Source organism: Lacerta agilis, chromosome 9 (genome assembly GCF_009819535.1).
Source record: "Lacerta agilis isolate rLacAgi1 chromosome 9, rLacAgi1.pri, whole genome shotgun sequence".
In the NCBI taxonomy this organism is placed as follows: Eukaryota; Metazoa; Chordata; class Lepidosauria; order Squamata; family Lacertidae; genus Lacerta; species Lacerta agilis.
The window spans coordinates 49,403,036-49,424,794 of NC_046320.1; the positions used below are offsets into that span (position 1 = coordinate 49,403,036).

General features: G+C 42.9%; 1 protein-coding gene across 16 annotated transcripts in view; it reads right to left on the reverse strand.

Moving 5' to 3' along the window:
- The window catches only part of ANK2 (ankyrin 2), a 308,768-nt gene that overhangs the window by 151,155 nt on the left and 135,854 nt on the right, over positions 1 to 21,759 (reverse strand). For 3 of the 16 annotated variants that reach the window (XM_033160086.1, XM_033160087.1, XM_033160079.1), the window contains exon 1: positions 6,304 to 6,426. The exons of 12 other annotated variants lie outside the window; for them this stretch is intronic. In XM_033160086.1, the coding sequence (XP_033015977.1) occupies positions 6,304 to 6,426 (123 nt within the window). Of the gene's footprint in view, positions 1 to 6,303; positions 7,231 to 21,759 lie in introns of those variants that run through there. One more of the 16 variants, XM_033160046.1, reaches the window with a different exon arrangement.

The following is a 21,759-nucleotide window of genomic DNA, read 5'->3' on the forward strand; positions in this document are numbered from 1 at the left end:
TCTTCTGGATCACACATTACCCATGTGGCATTTTCGTATCACTTCAGTCCAGCTACAAAACATAGTTGGTCTTGCTGGGGAGCCATGTAGAGCACCATTACCTCTTTGTAATGAGCACAAAGTAAGTGTTTTAGTGAAAGAGACCTTCCCAGCACCACATATCCATAGGACACCACTGGCAGACTCTTGCAGCTACACATACAGCTATGTATGTGTGTGAGGTGTGTGAGGTGCCTCAAATAAGGGCATCTAAAAACCTCAGTACAGCCATAACACACAACATAAATTTCACAATTAAATACGAATGATTTCTTTTGTAGCTATGGCACAGCTTGTGAGAAATGGCTTATTCTCTTGCTAACTTCCAAACAAGAGTACCTACAGTCATACCTCATGTTGTGTCTGCTTCAAGTTGCATCTTTTTGTGTTACGTCCCACGGCAACCCGGAAGTACGGAACGGGTTACTTTTGGGTTTCGCTGCTCGTTCATGCGCAGAAGTGCTAAATTGTGCCGCGCCTGAACAGAGTTCAACGAAGTCTTGTACGTCATGTAGTCCAACTCCTTGCTCCATGCAAGAAATCCAGTGCTAGCACATTCCAACAGATCTCCAGGCCTAGTTCGAGGTGTTGGTATTGGTGTAGAAAGCCCTACACAGCTTGGGACCAGGATACCTGAAATATTGACTCATCCCGCAGCATACCCAAAGGATCACAACATTCTGCAGAAGAGGTAGACCATTCTGCACAATGTCAAGATTGGGCATTTTGTGTGGCGGCACCTACCCAAGCATCTCATTACATTCTTAGTATGTCATGAATAATGGTAAACACAAGCCTAGCTTTGGTTATTTCCTTCATGGAACTATTCCAATACCCTTCATGAAGTCTACATTTCACATGCACACAATGAGTGGAGGCTGGTCGATTAGGGCAAATGTCTCACCAACTTCAGTCTGTCCCCAGCCAGCTCCTCCCTGTCCATATTCTTACATACAACCAGTCTAGGGTGTGGCAGTGCTGTCAGCTTCCTCTTCCTTGGACCCAATGTTGCTCTTGTAGGAAGGAGGATAGGGGGAAATTAGAATTAGTTAGCTCTGCCTGCTTTTGCCTGCCCATCACTGACTCTGGCTGCACCTACTGTTGATCTCCCCATTATCTTGTTCATCAGCTTTCGAAACATTCCTAACTTTCAGAATATGTAGATATACAGACTTTGCTGTCAGAGATGTTTAGTACTTTCACATATTCAATGCATTGCTGCCAGCCTTTTCCACTTTCCTAAAAAATGAAAGTATAAAAAAAAAACTAAGCTGGTTCCCTTGAAAGGCAGATGTTGTTTTAGCAATCATCTACATCTGGGTCACAAACATAGTTATCATAGGATTATATATTAGCAGCAAACATTTAATCTACTCTGGAAGTGAGCATACATAGTTTTGATATGGAAATGTGTTTTTTGTTTAAAAAAAGTTTTCACATTTATCTGTATCTGAAAGGAGTTGAGAATTTATAGTTCAGGTTTAGGACAGTGGTCAAAAACATTCTTTGAAAACGAAGATAACCAAATGTAATTCTTTATTCTTGAGAAGAAAGTCTGATTTTGAAAGCTCAGATATTTTTCTAAGTATTTATGGGTCTGTTTGGGCCCTCATATAGACTTCTTCAAACAGCATACAGTTCAAACTAAGGAATTAGACGATTGAAATCCTCCAGCACCAATTTCCCCTCCCATAAGCTCCAGCAATCATGGCCAATGGTCAGGAATGATGGTTCGGTAACATCTGGAGGGCATCACAACAGCTGCCCATGCCGTAGTGGCTGCCTCCTTTTAACAAGCAGCTCATGTAGAACAGCTCCCCACAGGTACCAAGACATTGTCTTCATGATTTGCAGAAATACTTTAAAAGATTTGTGGTGATATGGCAAACTGATATCTGTAAGATGAGTTGCTGAGGCAGAGCTTTATCACAAGGTGAGTGAAACATACTGTTATTCTGACAAATGAAGATTTAAAAATCCTGCAGTGCCTGGGCTTAAAACACAGTTGTGGACACAAAGCATATTTTTTAAAGGTTAGAGGTGAATAATTTTGTGTGTGTGTGTGTGTGTGTGTATTTATATGTATGCATTTACACACACACACACTGGGCTCCTTTTGTACTTCAGAGCTACCCATATTAACATGTAACAAAAGATTTGGCAATCAATATGTAAATAGATGTACTCAAGTCTGCAGCTCCTGCCATGCATACTCTCTTCTCATTGCCTATTCTCTCCCTCTCCCTCCCTCCCCCCCCCTCTCTCTCTCTGAAACAAGTTCTTAATTACAGTACTTCAGCCAGTGAAATGGAGTATCCAGATATGAGCAGGGGCCATTTCCAACAAAACTACCGGTAACATGAAAACCAATGGCTGCATTTTATCCAACATGCACTTTCCCTGCAGTCACTTGTTTTCAGCTGGTGAATTTTAAACATGTTTTCAAACTGCTTTCACTGGGACTAGCTGTCTCACCATATCTGGTTACGCCCTCTTGCACACCAAGGCAAATTAAGAATGCCCCCCCCCCTGCACGGGCCTGTAGTTCTCTTTGAGATGTGTGTCTGGGCTGCATCACTTCATACTGCAGGCTAGAGGAGTTAACATGGCTGAATGCTCACTCCATAAAAATAACAACTTGCATACAAAAAGTCAGCATGCCAAGGAAAGGCTAGAACATGTCTTCCCAATATCAAGCTTCTTTGTGTGTCTTTGAAGAAGCATCTGATCACACTCATCTGATTCTTCTAGACTTCTCCATGTCCCAACCATATTTTCCTAGGTGCCCCACCTATGTCTATTTCCTTTCACTTGTCCAACCTTTCTCTAGAATCTGGACGACTTGCTATGACATCTGCTCGGCCAATAGCAAGCAGGGATAGAGAATGCGCCAAACCCAGAAGTACTGGAACGGGTTACTTCTGGGTTCGGCAATTCGCGCATGTGCAGAAGTGCTAAATTGCACTTTGCGCATGTGCAGAAGCACCAAATCACATCACACACATGCGCAGATTCGGCACTTCGTGTTATGTGTTGCTCATGTTGCGAACGGGGGCTCCGGAATGGATCCCATTCACAACCAGAGGTATCACTGTACTGCTTCTTCCTCACCTTCTTGGTTCCTACGCAAACATGCACAACTTCCCAGTTTCCCTTCTACTCAATAGGCTACCACCTTCCCACATTTTTCCTCCTACAGACACCCTCTCCCCACTTCCCATTCAATATGAGATAACAGAGCCCACAGGAAGATGCAACGTCACAGTCACAGGGGCATTGTGAATCACACTTTTGGAAACCATAATCCTTGTCTCTTTGGAACCTGATAAGAAAAAAGAGCATGCCAGACTGGGCCTGTTGAAAATGCACACACCCTTGTCAGAGTCTCACACATACCAGTTTGAGGAAACATTAGTACATAGGGCTTACGCTTTTCCCTAAAGTAAAGAGAACCAATCAAGCCAATGCTGTATGCACAGCTGGTGTGTTTCTTAGGCATTTTGATGTTTCCCCTCAAACCAGATTCAATCTGAATTGAGGAGAAAAAGGACCTAGCTGCATTTAAACTGGCGCTATGTGCACAGCCTATAATTTGCCTTTGTCATCCTAATCCTGAAAGGTACTCAGGCCTTTTGTCTACCCAAAATTGTTTATGACTGCCAAGAAGGGTCTGTGTACATTCCAAATATGCTCATCACTTTACATTACACAGCATTATGCTATCTCATCCTTTGCCGTCCACACAGATTTATATTTCTACAGGTAAAGGGCAACATGCTTAAACCACACCCATTCCTGTTAGAAAGCAAGTTTGCTGTGCGACTGAGGGGGCTATTTATGTAACAGTGAATGCGCAGCTGCAGTAAAAGGCAGACACAGTGAGGCTGGCTGCTGAATATTAAACGGAACAAAGCAAATAGAAGCACAGTAATTCCCTGGTATATGTTGAGCACTGACCTATTATTGCTTCTTAGAGGGGAACATGCTGATCTCCCCATCCTCTGTGGTCAACATATTCCTAACATGTGGGCTCCTCTAAGACTGCCTGGTTCTAATCAAGGTCAGGCAGCAGTTTGTGCAAAAGAGATGCCAGAAGGGACTGGTTTAATTATATTCAACTTTAATTAAAGAGCCTCAACATTCTGGTTTAAAACAGATAAAATCAGAGAGAGCTCTCCAAAATCAGTTCAGTGCAAAGCACCCTTCTACATGCACAGATGAGTTGGTAATCATATTTATGTACTATACATAGCAGTAAAATATACTATATGTTTTATAAGGAAATGATCAAACATATAATCAAAGGGCTGGCTTAGGCTGTAGTGTTCCATTTAGAGGATTAGGGTAGTAATCACAATCTGACTTCATCAGCTACACATCCCAGTGCTGCCTATATGGGAAATGGCATTCATGTCCTGATAAAGAGAATTCTAATGCAACTTAATGAACACAGCAAACAAAGCCTTCAAGAAGTTAGACAAATCACATCAGGCATCCCATAGGTATCTAGCCGCTTAACAAATGGGATATTTGTATTCAGACTGAATAATTCATTCCACAATAGCAAGGGGTGGGAATTAGATGCATTCCATAAATATACTGAGGAGGGGGAGAAAAACAATCAGCAATTTGCTAAACATATCTGCATGTTAAAATGTAGTATGACTGGACCTATGCCTGTGTGATATTAGCACAACAACAGAGGCCACAGGAGGGAATGTGTGTGTGAAGGAAGGAAGGAAGGAAGGAAGGAAGGAAGGAAGGAAGGAGAGAGGCAATTACCACCTGGAGCATATAACAGCAGACAATTTATATAGGCACAGAAGACAAGTAGCACTACAGATGAGTTAAAATGTAGCAAATAAGGAAGCATTTCCTGTACTGTATACCAATGGCTGCTTCCCTACCTAGGTGTCCTTTGGACACACATTAACATATCCCATTTAATGTGAATATTGTACACCTGCTTCTTTAAGCAAGACTTGAGAAACTCAGCTGATGAAGGGTTTATGTTCATGCACTAACAACAACAACAACAACAACAATTTATTTGTACCCCACCCATTTGACTGGGCTGTCCCAGCCACCCTGGGCAGCTTCCAACATATATAAAAACATAATTTAAGAAATCAACATTAAAAAGCTTCCCTACATAGGGCTGCCTTCAGATGTCTTCTAAATGTTATATGGTTACTCATCTCCTTGACATCTGATAACAGGGCATTCCACAGGGTGGGTACCACTACCAAGAAGGCCCTCTTTCTGTTTACTAAGTAAACACCCTCATGATCTGCACCTCTGACAGTGTACATTTAAACAAAAAACCACACCTCTATACCTTCAGAGGCAAATGCCAAGTGGGAGGTGGCCCTAAAATATGTGAGTGGTTCTGAGTTGCGAAGAATATAACCTCAATGCAGGTCTCCACAATATCCAACAATACCACTATTGTTGTTATATTCTCTTCCAATTTATAGAAAATCATTTTCCCTGACAAAATAAGCAATAAGCAATGGGGTGGGGAGGGTGTTTTAGCTGTCACTAGCTTCCCAATCCTAAACACATCTCAGAAACAGTGGCAATATTACAAATACTTCAGAGAAGAATGACTGGAGAATGGTTGTCAGTATTGAAAAGTGGAGGAGGAGACAACCTAAGTTAATTAAAAACACACAGAAAGCTTCTGCAGTGTACAGGATGAATCACATAACAATGCTGTAATATGAGCAGAGTGAAATGCCCATTAATAGAGGTGCAAAGGATCCATACTTGATGCCTACAGTAAGCAACAGAACAGATTATTCAGTTTACAGCATTTGGATTTCATGTAAAACTGCATGCTAATAGCAAAGAATGGAAACAGAAGGAAAGAGGAATGATGTCTCAGACCTCAAAACCTATCTTGATTAAGCGCAGCACAAAATTGCAGTATTCCCTGCCAGTAAACAGTTTCAAAACAGCTGGAGGCATAAAACACCTGGCTCCTGGGTGATCAAAACAGAGCCTGGGAGCTTTGAAGATAAAAGAAGAAAAGCAAAAGAAGTGCCACTGGACATCTTCATATGCTTGCACCCATGTGGCTAGGAATTATTTTATTTGCTCTCACTGCAGTAAGCAAAACATTTATGGCAGGGTAGGGGATGCAAAATTTTGGAATGGAAAGTGGAAAGGGAGACATTGCTGCAAATCTTGCAGGGGACACCAGTGTACGTGTCCTATATATGGGGGGGGGGGAGAGTGATGGTGGGGTATGTTTGCTCATACCTTGCGCTTCCGGTTTTCCCTAGAGATTTTCCTTTGCCTTTTTCTCTCCTTCTCTTTCTCCTTCTCCCTTTCATCGAGTTCAGCCTCCCGAACTTTTTTAATAGAAGCAGCGGCATGAGCCATTTTGCAGAGGGGAGCACCTGCTCAGAGGAGTCGGTTCCCACCACACTGAGATCCAGGCGATTTGTTTATCTCGCAAGGGCACAGAGGAGGTGATGCTGGAAGGCAGAAATCCACAGGGCAATCCTCTTCTCCCGCTCTTCCTCTTTCCCCCTCCTCCTCAGGCACCCTCTGATAGGTCACAGCTGTGATCCAGCCTCTGCAGCATCCATAATTCAGCACAAGATAGGCATATCCTGATTTTTAAGTCTCCCCCCCTTGCTCCCCCCGCACACATGTAGGAAGGAACATGCACACAGCAGCACAGAGAGCTATGGAGAAGAAGCCTCACTGAAAAGCAGGAAGCACTTTAGATTTCCTGTGACGGCTGAAGAAAATTCATCCTATGCACAAATTTGACCAGCTGGAAAGGTCTCTTGGGATTCCTCCAGGTGGGCTGCATATGCTGGATAGAGAGCCAGGATGGAGCCACTTCTGTACAATCCTTAGAAGTGGGTGGGTAGGGGTGGACAGCTCCTTGCAGCTACCAGCACCACCTCGTTACAGGGTGGGAAGAAAATGGTGCAGTCTGGCTTAATGACTTGCCGCTGCAACAGCCTCTGCTAAAAAGCACATGATATGCTCTGTTCTCCTCACATCTCTCCATTCCAGTCTTCCCTTCTCTTGCTTATTAAATGCAGTTATTCTCTCTCTCTCCCCCACCCACCCTGCCGCCTTTCTCCACCCAAAAACAAAGGAATTGCGAGGATAAGGAGGAAACGTTGCTATGTTCAGAACAGACCGGCTGCAGCCTGTTCAGTCTGCAGGTAGCGACTTCCTAGCTAAATACATGACTGAGTGAGCTGAGAGAGGGAGAGAGAAGGGAAGAAGCTGGGAATAGTCAGGTCCTCATTGAGTCCACGTGAGGCTGCATTAGGAGAGCTGCATTAAGAGGCAATCCCAATGCTGCTCTGAGGGTGGACTTCAGCAAGGAAAACACGCAGCATAATCTGGGCTCAGCCTGTCCCAGCCAGCTGAATTCTGTGGGGGAAGGGTAATAAAATGTAGAATATCTTAGTCTGCAGTATACATTACTTAAAGGCTATCTGATTTGTGAAGTGCTTGCATTAGGAATAAATAAATAAATAAACCAAAACTGGATGATTATTGGAGTATGAGAAATGAAAACAGAGAGTGCATCTTTTTAATTACAAAAGAAGGGGAGGGAATTATCCCCTCCCAGAACATTTCAGATGAGCTTTTATTATCTTTTATATGAGGGGCAGATGGGGTGGGGTCCATCATCCCCTGACTGCATATCCCACAGATTACATATCCCAACAGCCTATCCTTGCAAAACACCAGCCCCGCCTACCTAGGAAGTATTTGCTCCTGCAAATGCATTCATTATAACAATGATTTCTTGAAATTGGCACAGCTACCCCTTTCGAGACACACATAAAACAATGAGCCTGAAAAGCCACAACAAAACCGGAGGTCTCTCTCAGCCCATAATTGAGCAAGTAAGCAATGCACATAAATGGTCTTTTCCCTAATCCAAGTGAAGAATCATGAATTCCTCTATTTTTAGCACAACATTGTCCAAAGCGGAAGGTAACGGGTATTTCCAAAAACTCTTCAATTAAATGGCCCTAATTTGGCTGCACTGCAAGGTCCTTCGGGCAGCACAATGGCTGAAATGGTACAGAAGAGCTCTTCTCAGGCCCTGTGTCTGCATTTCAGCATCAGCAAGGCACAAAAGACAGCCTATTACTAAAGAGATTCAGGCATTAGGAAAGTGTTCCAAGGGAAGTGAATGGAAGTTCCACTGGGTAACAAACAAACTCACCAGCTTCCACTTGCAAGTGCATCACTTAACCTGTGTTAAGTAATGTAATAATATACAACAATAATAATAATTTATTATTTATACCCCGCCCATCTGGCTGGATTTCCCCAGCCATTCTGGGCGGCTTCCAACAAAATACTAAAAATACATTAAAAACTCTATGTAAACAGAAGTTGGTGGGGCACACCACATTATAAATGTACCTGCAAACACTGGTCCCCACATGCTCCACCCCTGACTTCTCTTCATTGAGTGGACATGCCTAAAGGGTGCTTTGTATCATGCTCACCAAATGAGCTTAAGAGCCTCTATGTGATCCTGAATTATGAACACACTTAGAAGCCCCATACAGACCCTCCTATTCAATGTGAGAAAGTCACAAGTGTTGGGGACCAGCATGCATAGGGATGATGTATACACCCTGCACCCACTATTCGTGTTTACATCACACCTGAATAGGTGAAGGCAGCATCAAGGAGAAACCCTGACATTCTCAAGATTTGGGAAAAGGGAAGGTGATCTGCTTGGTGCCACAATAAGCATTTGAGACATCTGGAAGGCAGTGAGACTTCTCACTGCCTTTCAAGTGTCTCTGAGACTCTGCAAAATATGGATGAACCCCCTGACCACCACCAATCTCCCCAGCTCATAACTGAGAAGATAAGATGATTCTCACCTCAAGCCATCCTGAGTCTTGAGCACAGTATGACATTCCTGCCCCTCCCACTGCTAAGAGTGCAGGCACATGGTAAGCACAAATTTTGGATGGCCACAAAGTAATGCAGAAGGCTAAGGAAAAGCCTTCCACTGGAGTACCGGTAAGTAAAGCAAGCAGAAGACGCTTGGTGGACTAGGGGAATGCTGTGGATGTAGTGCATCTTGATTTCACCAAGGCTTATGACACCATGATACTCTTGCAGAGAGACTGGTAAAACATGGGCTGGATGAGGTAACCATTAGGTGGATTTGTAGCTGATTGACTGACCAAACCCAAAGGTTGCTCACTAAATGTTCCTCTTCATCCTGTAAAAAAAGTGGCAAGTGGTGTGCCACAGCTATTCTGTCCTGTTGTTCAACATCGTTATAAATGACTTGGATGAAAATATTGAGGGAATGCTCGTCAAATTTGCAGATGACACCAAACTGGAAGGGGCAGCCAATGCCACTGAAGACAGAATCAGGACTTAAGATAAGCTCAGCAGATTGAAGAACTGATCCCAAATTAACAAAATGAATTTCAACAGGGACAAATGTTCTTCCTGCCTACACTTAGGCAGGAAGAACCAGCGGCACCAATATAAGATGGGGGACACCTGGTTTGACAGTAGTACATGTGCAAAGGATCTAGAGGTCTTAGTAGACCAAAAGCTTAACTTAACTTGATTCAACAGTGTAGCACCAAAAAATGATGGTATTCTAGGCAGCATTCAACAGAAGTATAATGCCCCAATCAAGAGAGGTCATAGTCCTGTTCTAGTATGCCTTGATCAGACCACACCTGGAGTATTGTGTCCAGTTCTGGGCACCACAATTTCAGAAGGATATTGACAAGTTGGAACATATGCAAAGGGGGACAACCAAGAATCAAGCATCTGGAAACAAAGCATTATGAGGAACAGTTGAGGGAGTTGGATAAAGAAGAGACTGAGAGGAAATACATCCATCTTCAAGTACCTCAGGGGCTGTCACATGAAAGATGGAGCAACCTTGTGTTCTACTGCTCCAGAGTCTAGGACCCAAACCAATGGATTGAAGTTACAAGAAAGGAGATTCTGACTAAACATCTGGAAGGACTTTCTGACTGTAAGGGCTGTTCAACAGTGAAATGGACTCCCTCAGAAGGTGGCAGACTCTCCTTCCTTGGAGGTTTTGAAGCAGAGACTGGATGGCCATCTGTCATGTATGATCTAGCTGAGATTCCTGCATTTTAGGGGGTTGGACTAGATGACTCTTAGGGCCCTTCCAAGTCTACAATTATATGAGGAAAGGGACAAACAAGTGTCTGTAAGGTACAGCAATATCCTTGTGAAAGAGTATGTTATGCAAATCTGATAGGAATACCTGTACATTTTTATTTCTCCTAGTCTGGAAATATTTAATTGCCATCCCGGGGCAGTATTTCAAAGCCACTCTTTTATCACCAATTACTACTAGTGTGAATGGCCACTGTATTTATTTTGCACACATTTAAAATGTAATTGAATTGTCAGGTGGAAATTTCCTTGTTATTTGACTCCTTTTGTTCTGTGCACACTGTGTGTATGTGTGTGTACGTACATACATATACACACAATCTGTCATGTAAAGTGGACTACAGTCTACAGTCTACATAAAAAGCATTCTTAGTCTTTAAGGTCCCATAAGACTCTTTGTTGATTTCACATGAGATTATGGGACATCCAAATGCTCATTTAGTACATCATTACATCATTACACAACAAATCAGTGATTAGGCAACAGAGGGTTCCCTCCCCTCATTAGAAAATGCCATCCCCCATATTCTTCCTTTCTTTCCTTGCTATACAAATCCCCCTTTTCAAACCTCTCCAATCCTTTATAAAAAAATTAATCTCTGATTTATTTTTTGCTTTATGCAGCAACTACAGCTGTTACATCTCAGAAAATTCACTCTGCAGACTACTAAAATCTCTGCAGGATGCCAAAATTAAGATAATCCGGTAGTTTGAGACTGCTTGAGCTGGAAATCTTCCAGTCCTAACTTGAGTGGTAAATTAAGAAAACTTCAGACTTCTCAACAGTTTGCTATCTTTTTTTTTTGCAGAATTGTACAGATGACCCCTGTGCCTGGAAAATAACATGTATGGGAGATATGAGGAGAAAAAGAAACACATACATTGAGAAAGTCCTCTAGTGAATGATGTTGATCTCTAATTGAACCACTGTATCAGCTTAATATTTGGAGAGCTGCTCCTTCGTTATAAATGGGAGGTTTTTGTTCCTTTCTTCTTTCTCCATACTAAACTCTCTTAACTACATAGCATTGTAGAGTTGGAAAGGACCACAGGGGTCATCTATTCCAAACCCATGCAATGCAGGAATCTTTCTGCCCAACATGGAGCACCTATCCAAATATTACAGCTGGGACAATGGTGGAATTTTGGGGGTATTTCATACTCACTTTACTCACTGCTTATGTTCTACATAGTTACTCTTTTTTAATGTGGAAGGTAACTGTATGACTATTCCCAATATACCACCAGATGCAAAAGATATATTATATACTGATTATTCACGTCCTAATCACATTAATGGGTGCATCAGCACCTACCCAGTCAATACTAGAATAGTTTATTACAAGCTTCCCTGTCCTAATCTTTCTTTCCCACATAAGTCATGTAACTAAACTGGAGGTCGCTGAACCGAAGGCCACATCCACTATTTTCTCATTCCTCCCCCTGTTGATCAAAGGGAGGGAGTAATTCTGTGGGGTTTGCAAGAATGCCAAGCAGAAGACGGGACTGGTGCAAACACTGAAAAGCTGCTACACAGGAAGGGAAATCCTTTCCAGTGCAGGCAGGAAGGAAAGTTGGCACAGTGTGCTACTACCTTCTCCTGAAAGACACAACCAGCAATCAGGGTATGTCTTAAGAGTTTTCACAAGGCTTTTCTTCCCAGTGCCTGCTTCTCTTCATGTCTTATGCCCTACCACATGAATAATAATAATAATAATAATAATAATAATAATAATAATAATATTTTATATGTCACCAATCTGATTGGTTTGCCCTAGCTACTCTGTGCAGCTTCCAGCAAATTATAAAACCACAGTAAAATGCCACACATTGCAGCTTTCCTCATACAGGGCTGCCTTCAGATGTATTCTAAAAACCAGATAGTTGTTTGTTTCCTTTACATTTGACAGGAGGGTGTTACACAGTGTGGGCACCACTACCAAGAAGGCCCTCCCTGGTTCACAATGAGGGAACCACTAGAACAGTGTTTCCCAACCTTGTGCCTCCAGATGTTTTTGGACTACAACTCCCATCATCCCTAGCTAGCAAGACCAGTGGTCAGGGATGATGGGAATTGTAGTCTGAAAACAGCTGGAGGCCCAAGGTTGGGAAACACTGCACTAGAAGGCCCTTGGAGCTGGATCTCCATATCCGGACAATGGGGGTGGAGGCACTCCTCCTGGTTTACACGAGCTGCAAATCCAACAGCAACATGTGGATACAGCTTATGGTTTGTCTAGAGCAAGACAATCCATGATCCCAGGTCTGAACACAAAGTCAAACCGCAGCTTAGCTTACAAGAGTGCAGCAGCACCAAAGAAGAAGCAGAGCAGCTGCAATCTTGCCTCCAAGAGCTTACATATTCACACAGAGTCATAGTTTGGCTTAGCATTACACGTAAACCAGCTCTACTTAAGACAGGTAAGTAGTTCACACCCACAACTGAAACCAAGGAACAGGGAGAGGGAGCTGGCATGGGCGTTCCCAGGGGGGCAGGGGGGCAGCTGCCTCCCCCAGAAGCAAAAAAAAAATTTAAATGGTTATCGGCAGGCGGCCTAAAAGGGAAAAAAAGCTCTCCTCCTGCCTCCCAAAATCTCAGTAACAACTGAGCTCTTGCCCTCTTGCCAAGGCACAGTTGGCCACTGTGTGTGTGTGTGTGTGTGTTGCGCCGGCTGTTTCCCCCTCCCTCATGCCGACAAAGAGCTGGCATGCCTATCAGAGACCGGATCCTAGCCTGCACCCTGCTTGGTCAAATGGGGATGCAGGCTGAGACTTGGGCAGTGTCAGGGGGCGAATCCGAGGGCTGGCCATGGTCTTAGCCTGGGTTCTCATCCTTCCTCGTCTGCCTGCTTTTTGTATCCACGCTACATCTGCTGGCAAGAGAGGAACAGTTTCTGAATTTGCTGGGATTCATTGTTGCAAGGGAGCTTGGGAAACTGAGTTCTCTTGCATGGTGAGTAGTTCCTTTGCGAGGACTGAGGATTCTGGGAAACTGAGTTTTTCAGCCATTTGGGGCTTTCTGTTTGGGGGGGAAAGTTTTTCTGTTTTTTGAAGCTGTTTTTGTTTTTGAACCTGAATGACCATGGCTCCCCCCCCCTCCCCAGTTTTGATCCTGGGTACGCCCCTGGGAGCTGGCAATGGGTTTGCAGCTATTACTGCCACTCTCTTGCACACATGTCTTCTACCTACTCTTAGCATTACATATGACCATCACTAAATCTATGATGAAAGTGATTAGGCTCAAAAAATCTACTTTCCGTTTTAAAGAGCATTCTCAATGTGAGTTTAGGGCAGGTGCAATTGCACTTCCTGCTCCAGATCTTAAAATCCTGGTCTAAGGTTCAGCCTGAAATGTGATAGAGTGTTAGCCCTGATGCAGATCTGATCCTGCAAGGCAATTCTTATGTTCTTAGCTTTGCTCATTGGTCCCAGATATCAGGGAAATAATTAAATCAATGTGTGCCACTGTCCATACACAGTGCAAGACATCTTGCAATGTGAACTTCCTTTTTGGAAGGCTGTGCTAGTTTGGCATTTCAGCAATTCTTGTTTTAATACTAACACTGTACTATGTAGACACACCTAAACACTCCTTTTTGCTCAGCAGTGTGTGAGTTATGCATACATGCCATATATATACTGTCCCCCCTAATTATGACTGCAGCAGGATTTATTTACTTTTAACGAGCTATACCTAAATAGCACAAGTCAACCAGGTGAAAGCAAGAGTCATCAACAAAGGGCAAGTCCTTCATGATATCGATCTTAAAGTGGTCTAGAGCAAATAAATATTATGGTAAATAACAGGATGGTTGATCTAAGTATAGCTTGAAGTGGTCAATCACTGCCCAACGTATGCAGCATTTTATTGATCCGAAGGAGATGAAGTCCTTCTGCAGTCATCAGTCAAAAGGTTGGATGTTCAACATCCCGCTCAATAAAAACCGAGTTAGCCCTATGTAGCAGGGTACCCCACCCCCTTCTGGCTATTTTTTCCACTAGAGTGTGTGTACTGTGGAGCTGTAGCTCTGCTACAAATGTTATGTAGGAGTTGAGTGGGAGGAGAAGCAGATGAACAGCGAGCCTGAAAGAACAGAACACAGGGAAAAAATTGTGTCGCTTCTGATACAAGTTTGATGCAACTGACTGTGGAATCAGAAAATGAAACGCAACAGGATTCCTCAGGGGATGCTCTCTGGTTCTAGGTTCACATTGTACAGCATCCACTGTTTACATGGCTGACACGTCCTTTCTGCTTCTAAGGCAAGCAGCTACAGAATGGGGGAGAGGAGAGAATATGGGAGAGGTAATTAAAATGGACCTCACCCACTGGGGCCTATAGTAAAGAGCTTTTAGCTACAGAGTGCTAGGTACAAAGGAGAAATGGCATAGCAATAAGAACACAAGAAGCGGACAGCTGGATCAGACCAAGGCTTATCTTGCACAGAATTCTGTTCTAACAGTGGTCAACCAGATGGATATTTGAAGCACATGAGTGAGACAAATAGTACTTTCCTGCTCACGATTCCCAACAACTGATATTCAGTGGCATGCAATCATTGCAGCAGGAAGTCAGCATCACATATAACAATAACAATTACTTAATATTTATATAGTACTTTGAAGCATTCAAAGTGTTTCATGCGCATTACCTAGTTGGAATCCATGCAGCAATGCTGTAAGGACTGCATATCACCCTGATCTATTTTTAATGAAGAGTGACTTATAAATGCTTTAAATAAACAAGGTAAATCAGCGCTATTAGCCCTCATATTGAAGATGGGGGAAATTGAGGTAAGGGAGTGCCTTGCCCAAGACTACTTATGTTTATGGAAAAGGCAATATATTAACCAAGGCCTTCCTGATTCACAGCTCAGTCTCAGCCAATTTAACCTACACCAGCTCTCAAAGACACTAGGTAATGAATCACTCCAATCCTGCAATTGAATTTAGAAAGGGGATGTGTAGAAGGTTGAGGGTTAGAGCAAACAAAAAGCTAAGAAAAAGTTCTACTTTAGAACAACATCTGTTAACAAGAATGTCTACCAAGATGCACTGCTCTCTGAATCAATCTCTGAATGATACCTCTCAATATTGTTCAACACTACCATACTAAAATGTAACAACAGCATTTCTATAACACATTAGAATGTCCAAAGAGTTTACATTACCTCACTGATCCTTGCAAGAATAACGCTAAAGTGTTTTAAACACTATTAAGTGCCGTATGAATGGCATGCCGCTATTCCCCATTTCTTCCCGATGGGAGAGACTGAGGCTTGGTTGGGGTCATCTGGGAAACTCATGGTACAGGGAGATCTCAACCAAAGTTTTTCTGATTCACAGCTCAGTCTCTTAGACAAATATAAGATAAAGACTTATGAATCCATATATGTATTTGTTTGTTCTGAAGGAGAGGACAGGAAGTAATGGCAGAATCAGACTCCCTCCTCAGCAAGGCAAGATCTACAACATAGCCAGATTGGTAACCGGAAGTTTACCTATTCAATACTAATGAACCTTATAATTGCATGTACCCATATATGGGTGCCCCCTAACTGTTTAGACTTTAGCAACTATTTTAGCCAAATTAGATACCCAACTAGCACACCCATTCTACCGGATATTCTGCTATATAATGATATTGATGTTGGCACCTGTCTATCTTGGGAGACAGTGGAAGAGACCACCTTCGAGGGTAAAGTCAAGCAGTTGGAGAGTTACTGCGACTGTAATTACTGAAATTGTGGGAAAAGTCACAACCCTGACTGCTTCATTCAGATCATTGGTGAGACTCTAGAGTGACTTTCCGTGCAAGGCACATCACATGCTTTCCAGTGTTTTGTTATCACAGTGAAGAAAACCAGACACTGAAAACCCATGAATTTAACTAGCATCAAACCCACACTGCAAAATCCACCCTAATAATCAGGTGCAACCGCTTGTCAGACCAATGAAACTGGTTATATTTCAAATCTCACTGGTTAGAAAAGGCCTGAAGAAGTCCAATTACAATTAACAAATCAATCAGTGTTTGGTCTTGGCACTGTTTCTTCTGCTTCTGAACAGATCACTAATCTTCAGTGATAAGAGAATTTGTTTTCTTCTTCTTCTCCCACAAAAGCAGATGGCCTGCACTATAGTTCAGTTTCTTGAGTGGGAATGCTAAGATGTAATTTAAGTCTTCTGCCTGCCAGATTCTGGGCAGGGGTCAATTAGTTTCAAATATTCCCTTAATTAGTACATTTTCATCCAATTGTTAGCAACTACCCTTGTTTAAAACGAAACACTGAATTGTGATTCCAGCTCTGTAACAACTCTTTATGTATCCCTCTCCCACCCCACCCCCAAATTCGAAATGCACACGTTCCTGATTGCCATTTGTAGCATTCACACCTACTGTAGTGAAATTGTTCACTCTCTTCCCAAATGCTTTGAAGAAGCCAGCACCAAGGACAGCGCTGACATGGGAATCTGGCAGGCTCTAGTCCAGTGAGTGGAAATTTTGAAGTGTTATCTGTGCCCTTCAGTATAACCGAAGGGCAACAACAGACTACATAATTGGCAAAAGAAAGATACACATGGTTGCTTTCTGGAAAGGCGGGGGGGGGGGAACCTACCACAGGCCTGTCTCATAATGCACCATCTCAAACACTGTGAGACAAAAATTGAAGGAGGAAATTATTCTGGCTCCTGTTTTAAATGAAAGGCAAAGATAAATATTAATCACTCATCTTAAAATATTATCTATATGTAACTGCATCTCTGTAATTCTTTATATTGAATATGTTTGTGCATGGTTCTGTTGTTGTTAGTATGGATAGGTGTTAGTTTGCACATATCATAGAATCGTAGAGTTGGAAGGGATCCTGAGGATCATCTAGTCCAGGCATAGGCAACCTTCGGCTCTCCAGATGTTTTGGCCTACAACTCCCATGATCCCTAGCTAACAGGACCAGTGGTCATGGATGATGGAAAATGTAGTCCAAAACATCTGGAGAGCCGAAGGTTGCCTATGCCTGATCTAGTCCAACCCCCTACAATGCAGGAATATGCAGTTATCAGCACCATTCTCTAACCAACCTAGTTATCCAGGTATCATGTTTATGATTTGTTGTTGTTGTTGTTGTTGTCTGATCACCAAACACAAGTGTTTGGGAACCCAGAATCCAAACACTAAGTACTTCTAAGCCATCTCTGTCTAAAAGTTTGCTTCAGATAAAAGAATTGAATTTGTGTGTCTGTCCGAGATAATGGCTGGTGATTGGAAGCCCCCTGCTGGGGAATTGTTGCTTAGCAAGTAATAAGAGTTTGCTTACAGCTAACTAGAGCAGAAATGTGTTTCTTCCCCCCCACGTACTTCTGCTGAAAGGCTTGCTGTGTATGGATTACAGCAGCAGATTATGGTCATTGTGTTTTATCTTATATAACCCACCCTGGAACGACAGGGTGAAGGGCAGGTAAGAAGCAGCATAAACAAATAAAAATAATAAAATTACAACAAACTGGGTTATATCTAGGATTCCTAGTACTAAACCGTCACTGCAGAACTTAAGATATTTGGTTGGGGATAATTCTGCTGGTACGAATGAGATTACTCAACAGTGAATTGTTTGAAGACTGCCGGTCAGTTACTTGGGATTGCAGCCTGAGTTTCAAAGACACAACTATGCACCGAAATGTTTGCTAACACACATAGCTCAGTTAAATCGTTAGTAATAACTAAGAAATGTTAATTAGGGACAACACAATTTTAAATTATAATGTGAACAAAACAAATGCAAATAAGTTAGGCCAAAACATACTGTGCAGGCAAATTAGTCAAGACTACAGGGTAAATTTAATTTTGATACTGTGTTTTCAGTAGGCATGCAATTAATTTTAAGGAATTTTGGTTTTTGTGCTGTTCCATCAGCTCTAAGCATTGAGATGAGTTACAAATCCAGGGACATGATCCAGCCTTTCTATGTGCAGGTGGGAAATCACAGGTGCTTGGCTAGACATTAGCTTCATACACCACACAGTAACCGACAAACCGTTTAGCAGGGCATGTTTACCTAGAAAAAGTATGTCCAGAAACATATAGTGAAGTTTACCCCCAGGAAAGTGTGCATAGGGTTTCAACTTCTAAGTTGGGACTCTATTCTAAAGGTGACATGAGCCAGTCTTTGGGCTCATCCACACCTTTGCTTGACCCATAAGCAGACTTCTGGCCACAGAAGAAATCCATTTCCGCCCCTTAGGAAGGAGGGGGAGTTGCATTCAGCACGATCCCAGCACGTGCGCAGGGGATGGTTTCATCCCCTGCCGCTACTGGCTGAGTCCTGGGCACGGTGCCCGGCTTGCTGGCCAATCGGCTCAGCTGTCGGGTGTGGCTGGCTGCATTTAAGCCAGAGCGCGCCCAGGGCTCAGCCTTCTCTAGGCATTGGATTATCTCAGTTAGAATCTCGGTGGGGGGGGGAGGTTCGGCCATCACCTCCCCCCAAGGCTCTGAAGGGTACTTCAGTAAATGAGTCCGGTGGGGCGTGTCCCTGTCCGAAACCACGGTGGGTGAGGGCCAAAGGCACGTCCCAGTCCGGTGATCACTGGGTGAGTCCCTAGCTGATGTGCAGCAGCAGGGTTCTCACCCATCGGTGGTTAACCCTTCCCGGACTGCCAGCGCGACGTGCTGGAGTTGGATATTGTTAGTTAGTTCCAATGCCTAAAGCCAATACCGCTCAACATCCGTAACCAATAAAGTTGTGGCCTTTTATGCCCATTAACCTTATTTTCGGTGTCCTGTGTCGTCATTTCACCTCGGGGGGATCGGGGATTGATATGCAAGGGAAGCACAAACACAACGGACTGGCTGCAGAGGCCTGGAGCAATCCATAACTCTACCACAACAAACCAGTTGCACTCCCATGCTGGATGAGCAGGAAGGCAAATCCCTTTCCTATCTATCCTGTATAGAAGTCAAGTGGGCTGAAGAAACAGACAAGTATTATTACTACTATTTTTCATCATCAGTGCTTCTAGAAGAAAATGTGAAGGCACTGCGTACCCTTGAGAACCCCCAGAAAAATCCATTACTACTACTACTATTATCATCATCATCATCATCTTTGGGGTGGCTTACTTATACACCCTTAGGCTCTAGGCGAAAACATTCCTCTTCAACCTGGCCTTTGGCTGATTAACATCTTATACCCCTTTTAAATGTGTTTGTGGGAGGTGGTTTGGTACGGGTGAGTTACTGGTTTGTTGGGTTTTTTCTGGTTCTTGCTTTTAATCATGTATTTTGTGTTTTTGTGTTGCATTTTTATGACGTGAACTGCTCTGACACCTGCAGATGAAGGGTGGCATACAGACTTAATAATAGCAACACATGTACACCCTGATTTGCTTGGGGCCCGGGAGCCTTTATATGTACACAACATGCCTCCTCAATCATTTCTATGGGGGAGAAGCCCATTACAAGTACACCTTTGCGGTGCATCAGTGGGGTAAAGTATTCGCACGGATGATCTGAAGCATATTTGGAGTTCTGGATCAGGGCAGAACATAATCCTTGCAGTTATCAATATTGCAAGTTTCCTTGGCACATAAGAAGACACTATATAAACTAGCCTTGTAAAGGCCCTTGTAAAGACCCTGTTATGGAACGTCACCAATATATAAAAGGTTCCATTTACTGTGCATCTAAAGTTTGTCTTTGAAAATGCATCCAGTAAATTCCAGACCTAAGCAATTACTTCTAGAGGAACTGGGTTCCAAATCCCTATCAAGTTGCTGAATTCTTAAACAGAACTGCTGACAGGGAAATAAGGAGATAATGCAACCTAATTGATGCAGTTCCAATATTTTGTCCATCTTACAGTTTTAAAAATGGTACACCTATGTGAGTAACATCCTGATAAACAGGATTTTAATTTCTTTCAAAACTATTGATAGATAAAAGATACAACTGCTTTAAAATATAGAACATTAAATTTAGCTGATTTTGAAGGACACTAGTCAGCAAAGAGCCTGGCTCCTTGTCAAAAGGACTTTTTATTACCAATTTCACAGTAGCCCAGCCCATGCACAGCTGCGGTCCTAAACAAATTTCTTTCTTATATTGGCCAATCAAAGTGATTCAGAAACTGGCATCACTGATTTTTTGTGTTGTATTTATGGAAGGGTAGAATTCGGGTACACTTCTTGAGGCTACACAGGACAGCACCTGCACAGAAATAATGCTGCAAAGGAAGAGGAAGGACAAGGTTGTGTCCTCACAACCACTGCAGTCTGAGGCAGTTACAGATTATAGGTCACCCATTCTGACCCCAGCAGTATCAGCTCACAGCCATGGAGTGATGTACACTGGCTTTTTGCAGGCCTCTTCCGCTACTCAAAAGGTAGGTGGCTCTGAACTCTGAGCATGTCATCAGCATGGATTTATAGAAAAAACAGCAGCTCACATGATTGTGATAACAAATAAATAACAACAACAGTTTATTACTGGTAGCCCGCCCATCTGGTTGGGTTGCCCCAGCCACTCTGAGTGTCTTCCAAAAGAGTGTAAAAGAAAAACAGCACCCTTTAAATGCCCACAAAAATGCAGATTGTGGATCCAGTTTCCCTTTTCTCCAGGATAAGGAAGGACTGTAGCTTGGTAGTAGAGTACCTGCTTTGCATGCCAGTCTGGCATCACCAGGCAGGACTGGGAATGCCCCCAGTATGAAACCCTGGAGAGCTGCTTTCATCGGTCTGTGCAGGCAGTACTTAGCTACATAGACAGATTTTCTGACTCAGTAGAAAACAACTTGCTATGTTACTAAACCTCAGTCCTGAGGCCCTAATAGAATTAAGATTCCAGCATTTAGTGGCCACAGAGCCAATTGCAAATTATTTCTCCCCATGCTTCAAATTATGGAAACTCTGCCAAGTGCTTGTTGGAGGCAAATGAAGTATCAGCTCGAAATGCCTCACCATTCATAATCCTGAAGCACGCTGTGCACCTTTTCATTCCTGTTTACTTGGGTGAGAGTTGGCAATGCCTTCTGCCTTCTAGCTGACCAAGGTTGCAGCATGACACAGGGAAAGGAGGGGTGATGGGAGCTTACCAAATCACTTCACCTGCCTGCTCATGGATCCATTACATTTGCTGCAGCTTATCCAGCTTGTGTTCAGGTCAGCCAGAGGCAGCACAGCATAAAGTACTCCAGATGACCTGTTCATATAGCATTCATCCTGATCTGCTTGCACAAAACTTAAGCAGATGTTTTATTATTTCCAGTCTTTACTGAGCATTCATTCTCATTTTTGCAACAAAGAGCATTCATCCTCATTTCTTTCTTTCTTTCTTTCTTTCTTTCTTTCTTTCTTTCTTTCTTTCTTTCTTTCTTCCTTTCTTTTTTTTTTTGGTATAGAGATTACCAAAAATAAATGTAGTTTTCAGAGAGGATGTTGTGTGCAAGACGCTTGAAATAATTGGGAACACTAACATAATCCAGCCAAGTGCACAAAGTGTTCCTTCTTGACTGTCACTTTATGTTCACAGTTATCACAGCT